At 41.6% G+C, this 20,208-nt stretch overlaps 1 protein-coding gene across 6 annotated transcripts in view; it reads left to right on the top strand.

Annotated features, from left to right (window-relative positions):
- Positions 1-20,208, top strand: part of LOC120554444 (neural cell adhesion molecule 2-like) — a 395,781-nt gene that overhangs the window by 307,148 nt on the left and 68,425 nt on the right. For 4 of the 6 annotated variants that reach the window (XM_039793325.1, XM_039793326.1, XM_039793323.1 and 1 more), the window contains 4 exons: positions 3,387-3,497; positions 3,766-3,972; positions 9,481-9,624; positions 12,063-12,200. In XM_039793325.1, coding sequence (XP_039649259.1) covers positions 3,387-3,497; positions 3,766-3,972; positions 9,481-9,624; positions 12,063-12,200 — 600 coding nt within the window. The remainder of the gene's footprint in view (positions 1-3,386; positions 3,498-3,765; positions 3,973-9,480; positions 9,625-12,062; positions 12,201-20,208) is intronic. The other 2 variants (XM_039793328.1, XM_039793327.1) reach the window with 1 other exon arrangement.

Below are 20,208 nucleotides of genomic sequence, written 5' to 3'. Positions count from 1 at the left end.
CAGCTTTCTCCAGTCAAACTTGGAGTTTGTGTTACTGTCTGTATATTACTGAATAAAACATGCAGTAAATAGTCATTACTGTACATTCATGGAATTGTATTTCTTTCAAAACCTATAGCAGGGTCTTCTTAATGTTTTTTAGGCCAAGGACCCCTTAACTGAAAGAGAGACAGATCAGGGACCCCCTACTACATATATTGTATAAAATTAAGTTGCATATTAAACTGTGCCTACAATAACGTGTAGGGTGGCCTAAATCCTTTATACATACTTTTTTGCATAGAATACTATTAAAATAGCCTAATAATTGTTGGAATGATTTTAGGTTTCATTGTTATCCTTAATCCTTAGGATTAACTGTATCTGTGGATGGCTACCTTCATGACTACCTTACCTATAGGCCAGTAAGCAGTGGAGATTTATATTTGCTAATAATATGTTTAATTCATGTTAAGACTTTTAAATTTTTCTAGGGGTCCCGGACCCCCTGTTGAAGATCCCTGACCTATAGTAAAACTCCTCAGTACGTAGTCTTTAAAATCACCAGATAAACAACTAAAGCACTTTTCGACAATTGCCACCAATCACACAAGCACATCATTATAAAAGTAGTTATCCTCAAGGAGTCATCTTTTAAAATGCTCAATTAGACCTTTTGTCAGGAAACAAACAAACCACAGAGAGAATGGGTCTCCTGTCAGGGTTAAATGAAGCTGAGCTCATGGCGTGACAAATAAGGAGGTGGATAAACTGGCATTTAGGTGTGTGTTTAACCCTCCCCTATGACTGAGGTGGCAGAGAGCCAGAACAAGTGTTGGCTGCAAATAAAACCAAGGAGGCTACAAAGGCAGCCTCGCTGGTCAAACGGGATCTAACAGCTATTATGTTTCCATGTGGTTTTCTTCAGATATGTCTTAACTAGAGCAGGGCAGGTCACGTCGCTTGTCCCAAGTACGTCCACGTCCATCCATTGGCCAGACATTACAGAGCAGACGGCGATGGAGGGAGAGATGGAAATAAATATGTAACCCATAATTTTGACATCAAGCTACATGCTGACCAGTGTGCGTCCTTCCCTGCTCAGCTCTTGTTTTCTGCGCTGTTATCTACTTCCCCGGAGACCTGAATCAATTACTACCACGGCTCCAGTGCCAGCCACCGTGGGGATGTGGGAGGGTTTCGGCTTGCGCTCGGCTAATTCTGGCGCCAAGGGGCACGTCTAGTCGATAATCTGCCTTGTGCAGGAGGCTTAGATCGCTTCAATATTTCAGTTGCTTTTTGTTGCTTCCTCACTGCTAAGGAGGATCATAAACATTGTCTGAAATACCTACAAAGCTTTGAAAGTTTTATATCCATGTACAGTTCAAAATCAAGCCGAAAACGGAGTGGAGCTGTCGCTTTCATCAGCAGTTATCGGAAGCCGGCGATCAATCGGCGTGCTGCCGTGTAGACATTTCGCGAGCACGTTGGAAAAAAAAATCACCATTGTCTTTCCGCCTCACCTTCAAAAGGAGTCAGTCATTGAGCGTTCTCTCTCGCCAAGAATCAGTAATAATGCCAGAGATTATGCAGATTTCAAGAGTGGTTTGACAGAAATTTCCACCAGCTATTTATACAGTTGTAGGGACACAAACACACAGGGAGGCAGGGCTGAGCGTGAAAAACAGGGCAGCACACTACACACTCCTGTCTTCTCAGATCATCTGCGAGGCAAATGGCCTGTCGCTGCGCTCGCTACATCAACTTTTAACATATTTAGCTGTCTCTGCTGTCAACAGACTGTAAAATGGTAAGAGGTGATAACACCCTAATGCTAACAGGTATAAAGAGACACCTGTAGCGATGCTAGACACTTATCTGTTCCTCACAAGTACCCACATGCACCACGAGGCTCCAGTGGGAGGCCACGTGTGAAGGAAAGCAGAGCAATGAGGAGAATATCTTATACTGTAATATGATTTCAATGAAATGTCTGATTGCCTCAACAGGTTTGTTGGCCTTGAAACTAAAGAGCGGCAGACAGACATGCCAAGGATGCGATGCTCATGGCGGTTGGAAACATTGCAATGATGATCAGTGTTAGCATGCTGGGGTGTAAGTGGGAGCCTGCGTGTTTTTGTGTGATGCAAAGTGCAGGCAGCAAGAGGGCAAATCGGCCAATTTATCATCATTTACGATTATGTACTGGTGCATCAACCTGAGAGATTATTAATAATGTTATAAGCAATTTACGTAACCGTACATGCTGGAAAAATTTGTTTAGAGAAAAATCCTTTTCCTAGATCCTCACTGTTACCCCTGGGAGCTCTTGAGATGAGCCATCACAACCCTCTAAAGCTGGCTGCCGACCAGCTGCAGGTTAAAAGCTTTGCTCAAGGGCATCTTGCTGATAGTGACTGAAGGGGAAAGAGAGCATTCAAACTGCCTTCCTGCTTGCTGCTCTCTCTCTCTCTCTCTCTCTGGGGTTATCTCTTGCCTTTGGCTTCTCCCATTTTCCCAACACAACACGTTTGTCACAAAACATTTATTCATTTTATTTTCTGCTCTTGGTTCTTTTTTTTTCCTCATTTAAATCCAGCGATGTGTCTCTAACGGGCTGGACAAGCCTCCGTCCATCTACTCTCTTGTTCAAGGCTCTGGCTGATTGATGGGCCAAGTAATGACCCTCCACTGTGACACTTTTATTTGCAGAATTTACTGATAAAGGGCACCTGCTGCTTACAGATGGCCATATCATCTCCTCACAGTAGCCTGCAGTACATGTTTCACAGGCTACATATGGACGCCACTTTAATCAGGGTTCAAGTTAGCTTTTGATCAGGGCTGCCATTTGTTTCTGTCCTTAGTGTCTGTGTTTCTATACATGCATAATCTTGGAAATGAGAATGGAATTTACAGCCTACATATGTTCCTACTCCTTTACAGACTTATAAAATATGTAAATCCAAGATTATGACATAATCATATAATTTCAGGCCGTCTGTTCCCTCGACAAGTTCCAACAACAACGTTGGATGGTCGTCAGCTGTTCAGCAGACAGCGGAGCAGCAATGCTATAGTAATGTATATGTAAAACCTTTGTGAAATTCACCAGGAAAATACGGAACATGTTCAATGGCAGTATGTACCTCATACTCAGCTTTTTAAAGAAGCTGATCAAATCCAAAAGATTCTAGAAATCCTTCCACAACATAAGTCCGATTCAATCCTATCTAGTCTGTTAGACAAGAATGAATCACTTACAATGGGATAAGCTGTCATCTTAGTGATTTGTCTATGTGATCCAGACTCCAATAAAATATTTGAAGTGGTACGTTAGGCTCATCAGCTGCGTACACAAAGCAGAAAAACCAACCAGCTGTTATCAAACTGTGTTGTCTTTCCAGAACGACTGCAGGATGTGCATCTTTCAGGCAGACTCACTTCATGCAGAGATGTCAAGTTAATGTCAGTCATGGGCAATTTGTTACTTTCACAAATAATCTTGGGACTGGAAGGTAAGAGTTTCCACTTATTGGACCAATATGGAAAATGCATAAAGCTGCTGGAAGTCAACAAAAGTCAACTTGTTGCAAGGGAAATGCTGAATGTCTTCAAGCATTTTAATGTTGTGAATAGATCCCAGGTGTGAGTGGGAGTAAGCGTCTCTTTCCTAAGCAGTGAGCATAAAAAGGACAACTGAATGTAGATGCCTGCTAAAAGACAGTAAAATGAACTCATCACAATCACTTTATTTTTTCTCTGTTTCTCTGACCTTGCTCTTAGCTATTGGCGAGCCAGTGAGGCTGGAGTGGTACAACCCCCAGGGTGAGCGCATCATGCCTTCCAAGCGGATGGCGCTCCACACGGAGACGTCACGATCCAGGCTCATCATTTACAACGCCATCATCGAGGACGCGGGTATCTACCGCTGCCAGGCCACCGACGCCAGCGGTCACACCGAGGAGGCCTCGGTCGTGCTGGAGATCTACCGTAAGATTGACAGATCATGTGCACTCACATACACATTTCCCTGCAGATGCTCTAGTGTTTGGCTCCTGAAGAGATTTAGACATGAAGACATGAAGAGAATAAACCTCTCACATTAGTGTTTAATCACAATGGTAGCCAGGCTATTCATATTCTGAGCCTCACCACACCAGGAAGCTGTGAGAAGATTTAGCTCTATCTGTGTCCATGTGCATTTTAGGTCTATGTGTGCCTCTGACTTTGTGTGTGAGCTCTTGTGAGAGTGTGTGTTCCCCTTGTTTCTTGTGATCAAAGTCTAATGACCGCTACTAATGCTATGGGACTCCGATCCTGCCAGGCATAATGAGGGATATGGCAGTAAGGCTAACCTGCCTTGCTGACCAATCACTATTTCCTGGGAAAAACTTAATGTTACAAGGCGGGGTTGGCTCAGTGGTTACAGTGACTGTCCCATTGCAGGTTCCATCCTCATTTGTCCTGTTACAGTGTCCTTGAGCAAATTATCCAACTTAACCCCTATCAGCTCATTCCTGTGATTTGCTAAGCATAAGAATCTGAAAAAACCCATTTAGGACCAGTACTGGGAACACTGGGAGCACTGAGATGTATTTTCTTCTGGGAATGTTGGGCTTTTAGCAACCTATGAGGAGTTAGACTGCACAACTAAAACAACTAACATATGGTGGGTATTTCAAAGGCTGATTTAAGTATCCAAGATATTAAATTTGACTGATTTCAGGTCAAGGAAAAATAAAGAATTAAAGGATTGGGTTTTGCTCTGGCAGATTATTGCTTCTGACAGCACAGAGAACATTTTGACACAGCTATTAGAGGGCCATATTTAGTAATAACATTTACAGAACGTACAATTAAACCGATCAATGAATAAATTAAATATGAAAAATCTAAATCACCCCAAAGATTTTCGCCTTTTTTGACTTAATATTAAGTGTCTTGTAAAAACTTGTGTACTTTGACTTCAAGATAGACTGCCGGCTAATTTCTTTTTTGTGCTCTCTAGTGATCCTTTACTGCAGTTGCACTTACAAGCTCAGCACAGTTTCACTGAGAGTGAAAGCACTAATATTTGGGTTCCTTGTGGTCAGCAATTGCCTCTCTGATAGATCAAGGCAGCCCATGTCAAGTTAGCCCTGCACAGCCCAGAATTGTAAGTGTGGCTGTGGAGATTTGTTTTGGGGAAAAGCTGGACAAAATTAAAATAAAAAAATCCTAGAATCCTTGCAAAGGCCCTATTTAGGTACAAAGGGTACATTTCCCCAAATTTATAAAACCTTCTGTTCACAGGTAGCACAGTGACAGGTAAAGTCCTTCCCTGCTCAGCTCGTGTACCGTTATAAAGCATGCAAAAATGCACATGCACACGGTTACATAAGAACCAAATGAATTCTGAGAATGTGAATAACCCAAATACCTAGGGACTTTGATCTGGAGTTTCCCCCCCCCCCGAGTTTAATTGGAGAAAATGTCACGGTACAGGGATTTGATTTCAGGAGACACACAGATTTATATGTACACACACTCTTGAAATCATCACCTGCTGGGTGGTTGCCTTTTTCATCCCCTCCCAGCGAACCATTAGGGGAGACAGCACAACCTCAATCACACCTGCCACCACTCAGCTCTCGCCTCATTCACCCCATAACCAGCTCCCTAAAACCATTGTTTCCATGGTAACCAGGCGTCACTCACTCTGGCCCTCGGTATAGATTACATGAGCAGAATGTGGATGAAAACCTGCCTAATGCTCCAGCCAGCCATCCTGCCAGCGCACAGCCGGGCCAGGCGAGGGCTCCTCAGGCCCGCAGTGCACGGGCCTGCGTGCTACATCATGTTGTACATGAAAATTATGACATGTGGGAGGGAAAGTGTTGACATCCTCTCAGTAGTTGCTGATATCTCCATGATGGTGTGTTATAGTCATGCTACATGGGGGGGGTAGATCAGTTTTGGATCCAAAACGGGTGCCTGGACTTGGGTTAACCTCATACTAGTCTCGCATTGCCAGAACTTCATCCACAGCGCTGCAAAGGAGGGTCTGCCTAGTACACACAGCATTCCTGGATAGGAGAAAAATGTGCTCTTGTTTATTGGCATTTCTTTAAATCAATCACAATCATCTTGGGCGGACACAGCAACAGTGCCTCTGCAAAATAGACTCGGGAAGGAACTTGTTTTGGTGGAATGTGTGCACGTAGGAAGGTGAGCTCTGAAGTTAAAATGGCTGTTGAGTGTGTGTGATAAGAATTTTACTAAATAAAATCATGAATATAATTTGATTGTCGGTTCTAGGTCGGAGGATGTTTCCCGAATCAACCGGAGGTTAGAATGCCAACGCAAAGAAAGCCAAAGGAAAATGAGGGACATCTGGCGGAACTATCCAGTAAATGAAATGGCGTCGATATAGACTATTTTCATACAAACATAATAAAAGCTGCTTGCTGGCTTGAGACATAGCTCTCTGGATAGCAATGTCAACTTTTTGGTCCACCACTTTGGTCCTGACGAAAATATCTTAACAACGTTAGATGGATTGCCATGAAATTGTTTACGGACATTCACGGTCCCCGGAGGATGAATCCCACGGACCTTGGTGCCACCATGAGGTCTATATTTGTGGCTTTTAGTGAAATATCATGGCAACTACTGGATGGATTGCCATGAAATTTGATGCAGACATTTATGGTCACCAGAGGATGAGGCCTAAAGATTTTGGTGATCCGCTGACCATGAGGCTCACATTTGTGGCTTTTGAGTCAAATGCCTCTAACCATTGTGTGGATTGGTATGACACTTTTCATAGACATTGTTTCCCTCATGATGAATTTTGATAACTTTCGTGTTTAGTTAACTTTCATCTCGCTTTATGTTAGCATTATCATTGTGAACATGTAGCATTTAGCATACAGATTTAGAGAGCTTTAAGCATGGCTGTTGTCAACTCTTAGTCTTGTTCTATAATAAAACTCTCGCTGTCCCACACAGAAGATGAAATTTTAAATAGTTTCCGCTAAAAGTTCACTGTTAGCAAAATACGAAAATTGCTTTTAATTAACTGCAGCAATTTGCTGCCTTTGGAGCCATTCAAGGTGACACAAAACTCGTAATAAAGAAAGCCAGTACAATGCCGGAGCCGACTCCTTTCAATTCCTCTTAGTTTATTAATGGACAAAGCGATAATGCTGCAAAGCCCATTTTACTAAACCAGGAAAATTGGCCAGTAAAGACAGAAATAAACTGCCTCCCAGTTGAGAGAGGTCCAGGGAAATTGTCTCGTCAACATTTCAGACACTTATCCTCGCAGTGATGTGTAGGCGAACGACGGAAGAGAAACTCCGGAGTACTGAGTATATTCTCAATTCGCCAGTGTCAAGTGTGCAGTAGAGGGTTACTTTAGAGAGGATGTTTCCCTTACTGATTCTCTTGTCGAGCAGTGCGACAACAAAAGAGAAAGAAAAGGATACAAACCGAAGTGACATCAAATGTGTGGAAACCTGAGAGAGAGACGGATGGGGTGAGAGAGAGCAACAGATTTTGGAAATAAAAAGAATGCAAGAGGGAGAATTGATAAGAAACAACAGAGTGAATGACAAAAGCATGCAATGGCATCCTTGAAGCTAATGAAGACACTGAGATGCCGGGCACGTTTGCAGGCAGAGGGTGCAGTCGGGGAGAGAAAGCTCATTTTAGGGAGCAGCCTGGCATAAATCACACGGCAAAATGCTAATGTTGAAGCCTCGCTAACGGAAGAAACTGATAAAGGAGCTGTCCTTGATTTATTCACACCTTCAAAATACAGCACGCAGATGATAGCAGGTGGTAGCAGCGCTCGCGGTGCCAGCCCCGCAGCACATCAAAGCCAACTATCCGAACGAGAGCTGGGTTCGAAGAAGGATCAGGTGCTGTTTGTGGAAAAGTGCTGGTCCAAGAACAGTGTCCCCATGAAAGCAATTTGTCAAAACACCAAATGTTTGTCAAGAGGGAGGACACAGCTTCAAACCGTCACAGAGTGGAGTCTATTATTGAAGCGTTCCCGAAACCATGAAAGAGTGAATCAAAGGCTGCCTGTGTTCTTGTCTAATTTTGCAAACGGAGAGCTCTGCAGAAAAGCTCTGCTCATTGATTTTTTTTGTCATGGTTGGGATTGGCAGCAAGTATAATGGCCCCCCTTCTGTCTGCTGTCCAGCGCTGTTTCATGAGAATCGCCTGTGTCCCAGAAAACTGTCAAATCCGGATTTAGATTTTGTTTTATTGGATATTTGTTTGTGAAACCATCCTTCCATTTTCAAGGCACACATTGTTTCTAATGTGCCTGATACTAAATACTGTACACCTGAATTGCGAGGCATTACATCACATGACAGCTGTGCTTTATAATGTAATTTTTGGTAACTCTACCTGCATTGTTCTGTGGATGGCAAGTTTGGTCGGTCCATGGCTCTGTAGTGGTGGGCAGATCGATCCAAATATCGATAATATCGATACCACCGTTGGAATTGATATTGATCACTTACACACTTACACAAAGCACTTACATATTCACAGACAGCCAGCCGTCTGTGAATGTGTAAGTGCTTTCAAGTGCCGCTCCTGTCAAAAGCAGGCACACTTTGCTCCTCCTCCCTCTTCTTGTGATTTGATGTTGTACCGCCACGTGACTCAGTGGCGCCAGGCAAACAAGCAGAAATTTGGTTCAGACTTTAATGCCCCCTGTACGGATGAACAGCAGTAATTTGGTGATCCTTTAACTTTTCATTCAGTGCCATCATCAAGTCAAATTTTATTTTGTCCAAAACTCTGTATTGTGACATTGACTTTGTTTTTAGTGCTAATTAGCAAATATAAGAAGCTAACATGCTAAACTAAGATGGTGAAGCTGTTAAACATTATCCTGCTAAACAGCAGCTTTTTTAGCATTGCCACTGTAAGCATGTTAGCATCCTGATTTTAGCATTTAGCTCAAGTCACCGCCAAGTGGCATGGCAGCAGACTCTTAGACAGTAAATAAAATAGTTAATGTTAGGGGTAGAATCATATTTATATGGCACAAAGACAAATGCCTTTTACCAATAATGTATTCCGTCCAGTGGATGAAACGTGCTTTCTTTCTTTTCGTTTCTTTTCTTTTGCAGGACTGTTCTTGGGCTTTTCAGGACAGCAATGTCGGTATGCTTTCAAATAGAGGCCACTGCAACGCTTACCTGCGTTATCAAAAAATAGCAAAAATAATAGCAAACTACCTGGAAAAAGGCAAGCACTCAATTTACGGGATGAAACCCAGAGAATTGAAATGCAATTTATTTTAAAGCAACTTTTCCCACCCCCTAACCCCAGATTCTGTCTGAAAACAGTCATAGTTAACAGGACTGTAAAAGCACAGCAGATTTTTTTTGTCATTTTCCTTTTGATGTTCAGACCTGCAATAAATTGCTCTGACTGCTCACAGAAGAAGAAGAAAAACCTGTTCCATCTGCATCTTGTTTGATCTCTCAGAGAGGCTGACGTTTCGGGATGTTCAGTCACCGCAGGAGTTCCGCCACGGTGAGACGGCGGAGGTGGTCTGTGATGTCATTAGCTCTCCGGTGCCCGTGGTGGTGTGGTACTACCAGGACAAAGAGATCACCGAGGAGCACCACAGTAAGTTTTCATGACCATCTTTCACAATTTTCTTGACTTTGATTGCTGTTATTCTGCTATTGTTTTCTTTCTTTCACAAAACCTCACGGCCTAAAAGCAGTGCCCTTCAGTCAGCCTCATTAACAAGGCCCTGGACCCCCACTGACACTGGCTCTCATGTTACGTTTTAATAACGTTTGCCTATTTTGTTAACCTCTATTATTTCATTAGATTAATTGGCTGCTTTTTTGATGACTTTAAGTAGGGCAACTGTCAAAGTAAATTAAAGGTACCCTGTGGAGTTTTTAGAGCAATGTTTTTAAGAGTCCCTGTTTTGGGACAGAGGACCCACCTGCATGTCCACACTAGAGGATGGATACCCGAACCGAGCCCGTCGGGCTACCGATCACATCAGCGAGATAAGGCATTGAACATATTAAATTTAAAAAAGCTTATTATGTAGGTGCGCGCCTGTGTTAACGTGGGCTTGTTGCCCCGTGTGCGCTGATGCGCTCATCTGTTGACATTTCCGAATGCCTTCCTCCAGTTGCTTAATAAAGCGGGCTTTCCACACAAACAAACATACATGTGTCATTAGTATGAGAAAACAAAACGAGATTTTAACTGTGTCGGACTCGGACATAAATATCTTAATGCCTGTCAGGCTCGGGCTTGGTTCGGTTACTGCTCTGTCGGATGCGGGCCAGGCTCGGACAGAAAAATGCGGCCCGATCCGCACTCTAGTCCGCACACAGGAAGACATGATACGCTGTTCCTCCGATGCTTTGTGTCGTGATAACGTGCCAAGAAATGTGTGCCAGCAAAGGCAGTGAAGAAGAAGCAAACATGTAAGTTTCAAATTCTTCCCAAACCCTGGCTTTGTAAATGTTTTATGAGGAAGGAAATGCATTCAGCGTGTTTATTGGGCATCACGGATACAAAGAAACAATGCGTTTTAAACCTTCTTTTCTTTGTTTACTCCACACGGTACCTTTAAACCAAAAGGCCTGAATGGGAAACATTATTTAGAAAATGAATGGATAGGTGAAGTTTTGGGGGGCATTACATTTTTATTGTATTTAGCTAATTAGTTGCTTTTAATGAATTCACTGAACATGTGTAATAGTCAGCTTCTTAGTATGGACATGGGGGGTTACATGAACAACAAATAGTCTGCTAAATTCAAGTAGTTTGGGTTATTTATTTCACATCAGAGATGTGTTTTTATCCGTATCTGATGAAGCAGATTAGCTGAGTTTTTGAGTGTTTAAATCTAAATAAATAATACCTAAGGTTTCTTTTTTAAGGTTGTTTATTCAGTTATGAATATGTAATGTTATCAAGAAAAATATGTGAAGTTTAAAGAGTGACTTTTCCGGTATAATAACTAGTGTAAGTATCAAGTTTTGCATTATCAAACTGATTAACTGATCTTGGTTATTAATAGTTAATAGTAATAGTAGATTGTGATTGTAATAAAAGTTGCAAGTAAACAGCAATCTCTAAAGGATTACATTTTGAATGTAAACCTGCCAAACACACTTCATTATTGAGGAGGAAAATGCTCAGTAGTCCTGATGTGCCCAATTCTCACTCTTATTGAAAAGACTTGCTAATGTGCCAAAAATACTGTTCTCGAGGAAATGATATTTCCTTCTTTTGTGTGGCTTCACAATAAGACAAGGATATCAAATTCTATAAATAGAAATCCCATCAGCCCTGGAGGAGGCGTATAACTTGGACAGAAACCGTGTTAACAAGCGACTGAAAAAATGGATTATAGAGCGGTTGCAATGGTGACATTTGAAGATGCTGCTTCCCATGAGATGCAATGCAAACCAGCGCCCAGCAGGTTTTGAAAAGAGCTATTCGTACAAATCGGTGTATTTAAACTCAGTCTACGATAATTCTCAATCACGTTGTCAATCATATTCTGTCCAATTTGATCAAAAGCCGATTTCTTTCCCTGTTATCCCACCCTTTTGCAAAAAAGACAGGGGAAAGAGAGAAAAAAAAAATTATAATAATAATATTTTTTTTTTAAAAAAAAAAAAACAAAAAAATTTTTTTTTTTTTTTTTTTTTTTTTTTTTCTTTTTTTTTTATTCTCACCACACCACTTTCCCATCTTTTTTAATCATTTTACTAATTGACGCTGACATGTTATAAATATCTTTGTTATCATGAGTTGGAGATCAAGACTATTTGGAACTGTAATTGCGTGAGTGTTTATCTATGTGGACTTTATCAGGTAAATGTGCTGAAGTGAAGATTGACAGTCTAACTAGTGGAGATGGCAATATTCTCCTGCTGTTTTCCTAACTTTTTCATCTCGCTTCTCTCTCTATCTTACACTATTGTTCCTTTTTCGTTTCCTATTCTCTCTCTCTCTCTCCCCCTCTCTTTCTGTCTCGGCCTGGCTTTCTGTCTGTCCTCCTGTTCTTCGCCCGTGCTGTAAAGGCAGGTTCCAGGTGCTGGCAAACAACAATCTCCAGATCCAACAGGTGACCAAGGCTGACGAGGGCGTGTACCGCTGCGAGGCCAGCGTAGAGGCCCGTGGCGAGATCGATTTTGTGGATATCGCAATGGTAGTCAACGGTGAGTTACAGTTTGAGTCATTACTGTATAGGGTTGGGCATCGTTCTGATTTCGTCAATTCTGATTCCAATTCTTCCCCGTCGATTCCGGTTGTTCTCGATTCCGATTCTTTGAGGGGTAGAGTTGAAACCGATCACATGCTTATTTCATAGATAAGAGAAAAGTTTTATTTAGATGCAATGGTGATTTACAGTTTTACCAGGCTTTTTCAATGTAAAAAAAGCCACACTAGAGTGCTGCTTACCATGCTCCATGGCTGCAACACCACAAGCGCCTGGAAGTACGGTGGTCAATACGGAAACCAAAACTTGTGTGTGTGTTGAATTTGGAACCAATGATCGGATTCGAAACCAAACTTTCCAAACGATTCCAATAAAAAAGCGATTTCATTGGAATTGTAATTTTTGAAACCGGCTCCCGATGCTCAATACTATTACTGTACAATTTGCGATGACATGAGAAAACCAGCTGTACGACTTAGACAGAGCAGTGCTTCAAAAGGAGACCCCGGGTATTTAGAATTGTCCATGGCGGGTTTAAAAAGAATGAAATAAAAGCAGATTCAGCTAAAATATCAAAAATGTTAGTCAAATTCAAAAAACACTGCATTCTGTCAGACTTTGAGGCTTTCTGTTATTAATTTGTAGTCAACCAGCCCTAAATAACGGGGGAAATTGCAAAAACATAAATGAAGTAATGTGGAAAAACTATGAAAATAGTTGAAAATGAAATAGTTGAAAATTAAATTTGTTTACATCCCCTTCACGAGGCCTGTAACAAACTGTTGTGTAATACCCACAAGGAGCTCTCTTCAGGAAAATGTGTACTTTGACAGAGACCACTGGAGCGCTAAAATCCCAAAAGTCAATGTTTTCCTACAGAAAAACATTGTAAGTCTTAACCTAAGCTTGGGATGTGTTTCATGGATGGATGTGTATGCTTGACCTACAGGTCTCTCAGCCTATTACATGTGTACTGTATATCTCACCTCAACTCTACTCTTTTTTTCTGGATTTCATAGCTACAGAAATTGTAGAATGTAATGTTCAAAATGTACAGTACTTTCACAAATTATGGATGATGATACAGATGCTATTTTTTGGTTCTTGAAAGGTCTGAAAATGTGCAGGAATTAAGTGCCAAAGAGTCTTGAATTGCTTAAAATGACATAAAAGACTAAAACAGCTGTAGAATAGTTGCAGTTGTTAAGCATAATCCTCTTAGAGAGACAGCCCAGTAAAAATAAAATTTCAAGTCACCATCAGCATACACTCTATTGAATACGAACCCAAAGCTCCAAACTCACTGAGAAGTAAAGGTATTCAGTACGGAGCTTTACAGGCAGCTATGCAGAACACAGACACGTTCCTCTTCACACAGTGTCAACAGATTAGCATGCATAAGGGATTGCATACACAAGTTGTCTTGTTACTGTTGCTGTTGTTCCCATAAATGAACACCACTCAAGCAGGATTTATGGTTCTGCCGGGGCTCTATGCAGAGCTTTTGCCGTAGCCTACATAAGTGGCCTGAAGTTTATACTTGTGCGTTGGTGTCTGCGTCGTAGCGTATCTCCTTAATAGAATAGCAGGGCGGAGTGTGTGGTTAGCCTCGGAGCAAGTAGCGACTCTAGAGGCATGGTGGGAGAAACAGTGGGAGTTTCTCCCCTGTGCTTTCTGACCACGGTCGGAAAACCGTAGCAGGAAAAGTTAACCCTCTCTTTGATTTCATGTTGTTTATGGAGAAGGAGAACCAGGAAATGAGTAGGGGTGAAATGCAGTACTACCAAGCCACGCCCATGGGACCACATCACACTTGTTGCGGTTACATTTTTTGAGAGGTGCACGTCAGGCTACGGCATAGGGTCCGTATCTCTACGTACCCGCGGCGTCGATTTAACGCGGAAGCATAAATTGGCCTTTAGTCGTTTCATTCTGAAGCCTGCAAGGCATTCAAGTCTGCAGATGCCCAAGGTTAAAAGTATAACAGGATCAGAGATCAGTGTCACATTGTTAAATTTGTATTAATTAGTAATATATTTGTCAGAGAATCTATATTTTCTTGCTTTTATGCATCCAGTATAATAGCCTAGTATAATCACTTCGGTGTTGTTGAGCCTGTTACCAGACTTCTATTAAATGTAGCTGACAGTTGGCAGAGCTTGTTTGCAGTGTTTTGATCATCTGCAGAGTCGAGGTACTGATTCCGAGACAGCACCTGCTGGTGTGCAGGAACCGAGCTGGAAATTTAGGTTGAATACGCAGGCCCTCGGTTGAAATTTTACAACAGAGTTGTCAGCTTTGACAGATTCGGCTCCGCTGACTCGGATAGGTTCATCATAAGCACACTTATCGCAGATCTGCTCTTTCTGCTTGCATTGGCGTGATTCTTTTGAAATCTTTTTGTTCTTTAGTGTGATCGAAAATTTCAATTAGCGACGTCTTTGGGCTCTTTGGGCTAAAAATCGAAAGGATGTCATTTTCATTTTCTCATTTGTCCTCATTTACAGCGAGTCACCTGAGACTGCTGAGGTGATTGAAATGTGATTCCACTCAGGCCACAAGCGTCGTGTAACAGTTAAACAGCTGCAATATTGTCTCTGCCTATGTAATTCTCTCCCGCCTAATGTAATAGCAGAGTGGCCCGCCCCCCAAAAACTATGAATTGCATTCAATTTAGCACACCACTTACCTCACTTCTGAGGAAGATCCAATAAGTCTGCTCAATGAGGCACGACCTATTATTGCAGCGACACGACACTTGCCATGTGGTGCTGAGACAGGACAGTCTGCAGAGGGCTTTGCTCAGCATCCTGAGAAGAGCACACTCTCTGAGGGGGGAGACACTTTGAAGTGAACTTCACATTCAGCTGATCCCTAAAGACTCTCATTTAGTGAGTTGAACCTGAAGGAGACTTTTTTTTTTTTTTTTTAACCTTAGCTGAGCATTCAAATTGTTCTCTTAAAGCTCTCCTTTCAAATTTATCTCATATGTTTTACTTATATATCAACAATTTTTCAAATAACTATGTGTAATATGAAAGTGATCAGTCATTGTGGTAAATCCACACACAATTATCAGTTCCCCTCAGTGTTACAGAGTGTTTTAGTGTCTTGCAGCTCATTGTTTACGACCGGCAACATTTTTGGTTCACTATCATAGCTCTCATTTGCATCGTTTCCAGACATTTTATTTCAGCAAAAAAAGGCTGATTACCCTGCTGTACGCTACCTTCCCAGCACCAAACAGCAGACAAAGTTAGCATCCAGTAAGTAAACCTAGTAAACCACTAAAGTAGTAAGTTTGTGGAGACCAAAAAAGAGCTAAAAAGAGAGTACTTGTACTTGCATTCATCAGGTCGCTTGAAACACCCCTCCGAATGAATGCTAATATCACTGTCGGCTTGATGTGCAACTAGGCAATTAGCTTGTTACGCTGCCCCCAAGTGGTCAAAAAATCTATCCTTGCAGGTTGAATTTTTCTTTCTTTGCAGTACTTGTATCACCTTTCTTACAACCAAAGTTTGTTGTCCTGCAATATGAAGCAGGCATTTGCTCCGAGGTGTCATTTGATGGTCCAGAGAAACTTTAACCAGCGAGAGCTTGCCTGAAGGTAACCCAGACTGTTATGGGGCATGTAAAACCAGCTTGCATAGAGGTGTTTGCTTGTTGTACGACAGCAGCCCTTTTCAGTCTCAGGAGTCTACAGTGTCCCCAAGGAGTTGTTTTCCATGCAGCGAGGCAAGTGATGTTCAGGAAAGCCATGTTGCAACTTCTCTATGCTGTCGCCTATAGCCTCAGTCATTTGCACAAGCAAACCAATGCAGATCCTTCCTGCCCTGAAGCTAGACGTGTTAATCGCTTCTTATTCTGAAGAACTATTTTTGTAGCTTCTGAAACAGGTAAGAATGCTGTTCCACTCTCTATACCTTTTTATGTATGGGGCATGTCACTTGGATAATTCAGTAGGATTATTTCCCTTCCGTGGGTGGCGATTGTGAGGGGAAGGTTGAGCATGAATAGTTGTCTTACTGGAGCTAAAGATAAACAGGAAGCCAGCAGGGTTACCAGAGAATATACTGTATCGACAACAACCTGGACTGGTCGAACAACACAGAGGCCCTGAACACAAGCAGAGTAGATTGCTAGGAGGCTCAGGTATATCAATGAGTACAACAGACTACCCTACATGTTTTATCAATCAGCTGCAGATGGTGAAGTGTTCTGTGTTGTGGGGCCTGGGGATATACCAGTGATGTAAGATAAACAGACGGAGAACAAAAAATAGCCATAATGTCTCTGTCTGAAGACCCCTGGAGGAAGAATAAAGAAGAAAGGATGAGGACTAAACCGATGCAGCGACAGGGCATCTTCAGGCTCCACCTCATCTCCTGAGGCCCAACATTGAGCACTTCTAGCTCTCTTTTGTGACAGAGTCAGGATGGACATTGATCCTTGTCCATTAGGAACCAGTGACCAACAGAGAGGAAGCTGAACAAATTTACCGTTACTCTTCTTATCCTGCCATTTCCTTTTTTTCTTACCATTTGCTGCTTCAGTAGTTTGTTATCTGGCTTGTGACCTTTATTAGAATAAAGCAGTGTGTACTTGTGACCCATGTGTTGGTCGCCTTATTAAAAGAGCTGACCAGCACTCTCTCCCTAAATTTAAATCCATTCCAAATGCATGAATGTAAAATGTTTTACACAGAGCTTGATAGCAAGAGTTACATTTACGTAACAGATACCTATAGCTATGAAGCCTATGAAAAGCGCTTAAAAAGCCCTCAGGTCAGCCTTAGAGCACTTACCAACTTTATTTTAAGGACTCAATTAGCAGACGAGTCTTGCAGAATGACGCTGTAAAGGAAAAGTGAGACAATGTGAAAAGTTTTCCGCTCGGTGTGAAACCTGCATGAAAGGTCTCGTACTTTCCAATGATTAGATATTCAGCCGAAATCTGACTGCACATTTGATTTCTTTCATTCATTTTATGGACCTATACAAGTTAAAGATTGCCTGTTGGATCATTACACTTTTGTTCAAAAAGCATTCAATTCATATTTTTTCAAAAACCTGCATAAAGTTGCAAACTGTCTGCTGCACAGCCAACTACCAGAGTTGATTGTCTGATTGAATGCTGCAGTGTCTCTATGGTTTTTTATCGTAAAGTACAACTGAGTTTGATCACCACCTCTGTGCGTTAGTTATATTTATCTTGTAGCAGCGATTCAGTATGTCATGCTGCTGTTTTGACACGGCGTGTCAGAAGAATGTCAGTTCTTGACTTCTTCAGCAGTGTGTTAACAGATGCTGCTTTAACCAGTCATGCAGAACAACTTTTGTCTGAGAGCAGGGCTGAAATAGTGTACTGTAACCCCCCCCCCCACCCCCCTGTGAAGTTATAAATATTCATGGGTCAGTTGATGAGAGTGATTTTCTTGCCGATAAGCATGTATCGAATGAAGCTCCGCTGACCCTCTGCAGCTCCCAGTCTCCAGTGTATTATCAAAGCAGACCATAGATGAGGATGATGGCGTTCCAGGGAAGAGGCCCACCCACTGAATGGCTAATCACCCTGAGGGCAAAACGGGCTCAGTGTCTAGAAGTATGCAGAAAACTTCAGGATGTGACCAAAAGTTATCATAGAAAGAAAAGTGGACATAATTATGTAATTTACATAAATAACATGAAATGTGGCGCTCTGTATGCTGTCAATAGGCTTTTAGAATTACAGGGCAGTATCAAATAGTCTGGGTTCCCTGCACTGCGTCTCTGTGACACTGTTCAGTTTATCATGGGCATATTTGTCCTTCTTGTTATGACATGCAGTGATTTTTCATCCCTGCACTTTGAAGGGACTCCCAGGAAATGAGACACATAAGTAGACAAAACACATTTTTCATCCCCAGTGTGGTAGCCACATCAGATAGAGTCATACATGGCACACAGCCTGGCTTATCTAAAGGAATTGTTAGTCATTTTTGGTTAAAAAAAAAAAAAAAAGGTTTACTTGCTTTCTAGCCCAGAGTTGGAGAGAATGATACCACTCTTATATTAGTCGCGTCAGTGTAAGGCTACAGTCAGCAGCAGTTCATCTTAGCTTAGTCTAGAGACTGGAAATAAGGGTAAAACTGCTTACCTCCCCCACTTATTAACAATTTATATCTCACTAGTTTATTTTGTAAAAAAACAAGAACCGTGCCGGATTATTTCTTGGCCAAGATATAGTCTATCCCATAAAATGATGTTTTTTTGTTTTAATTAAGCTTTGGACTGAGCCAGAAAAGCTGTTTTCCCCCATTTTCAGTCTTCATGCTAAGCTAACCGGCTGGTGGTACCACCTACAGTGCTCAGCATAAGTGAATACACCCATGCTAAAGTTGACTAAAAAGAGGAATAACAAATCATCTTTTAGAAATTGATCTTAATGCCTTAATTTAAAAAAAGGAAAAATCTAACCATTAAGGACACCAATTTTCTTTGTGAATGAATAATGTATCATAAATAAATAAATGTCCATCCTTAAAATACAGGGGGCATAAGTATACACATTTGCTATGTTAAATTCCCATTATTTTTAAAGGCCAGTTATTTCATGGATCCAGGATACTATGCATCCTGATAAAGTTCCCTTGGCCTTTGGAATTAAAATAGCCCCACATCATCACATAGCCTTCACCATACCTAGAGATTGGCATGGTTTTATTGCAGTTAGCCTAATAGCTGGTTTGATTTGCATTGAGAGGTGATCTTATGGAAAGTACCCCATGCCAATCTCTAGGTATGGTGAAGGGTATGTGATGTGGGGCTATTTTAATTCCAAAGGCCAAGGGAACTTTATCAGGAGTACATAGTATCCTGGATCCATGAAATAACTGGGCTTTACAAATAAAAATCTGTCTGCGTCTGTGGGAATTTAACATAGGGGTGTACTTACTTATGCCCCCTGTATTTCAAGGAACAACATTTATTTATTTACGATACATTATTCATTCACAAAGAAAATTGGTGTCCTTAAAAGTTGAATTTTTTTTCCTAATTTTTGTTAAATTAAGGCATTAAGATCAATTTCCAAAAGATGATTTTTTTATTCCTCTTTTTAGTCAACTTTGGCATGGGTGTATTCACTTATGCGGAGCACTGTACTTACAGTAGTTGCCGAACAGACATAAGACTGGTATTGATCTTCTCATCTACCTCTCTGCATGAAAACAAGTACGTGTATTTCACAAAATGTCAAACCCCTGCTTCAGCTGAATCAGTTTGGATTGATTGACAAAGATTATAACTCCTATCTGTGGCTAGCATCTGCCAACTTCTCCATTTTGATTCCCTTCCATAGAGCCAAATGTTTCCCTCTTATATTAATCAGAACCAAAAAAATCTCAGCTCTCCATTTTGATGACCTGATAGCCACAGCGGTCACAGTTTGTTTCTATGGCAACTGATGGTGATGCAAGATGCAAATAACTTCCTGATTTCCCCTGTACCCGTTCATGACACATCCACTTCATTGTTGGTTCGCTCATCGACACATTAGACCCGCAATCTTCCTCTTTTCAGCTGTCAGTTGAAACTACCGGCTGTGCCCCTCAAGATGTCTTGAATCATGTTGCAGTGACATCCTAACATTACTGCTGGGTGTTCAAGAAGAGATGTGGATTGTGCACCATGTTAGATTCCCAATAATGAATCAGGGCTGGATTGATTCCAGCTTATGTGCCAATACAGGCAAGGAGAAACAAATCTCTAATAAGCACTCCACTCCACTCTTGTCTCAAAACATTCACTTGCTAAATTTCTATTAGGTGCAATATGGTTATGACATGTACTGGGAACATTTTAGGACTTCTAAACGTGGGTGATCCACAGTTCGCTGAAGCCCATTAGCGCTTAAGTCCTCTAGCTCCTCACGGATGCATTTAAATCCAAGCAAGTTTTTATCTTGAAATATGTTTGCAGTGCACGCTCATGCTTGTGGGGATGTCTGTAAATCTCACATTTATC

This window comes from Perca fluviatilis, chromosome 24, assembly GCF_010015445.1.
Source record: "Perca fluviatilis chromosome 24, GENO_Pfluv_1.0, whole genome shotgun sequence".
NCBI lineage: Eukaryota > Metazoa > Chordata > Actinopteri > Perciformes > Percidae > Perca > Perca fluviatilis.
Note: the sequence above shows the minus strand (reverse complement) of the source record. Positions and strands in the feature narration are given on the sequence as shown.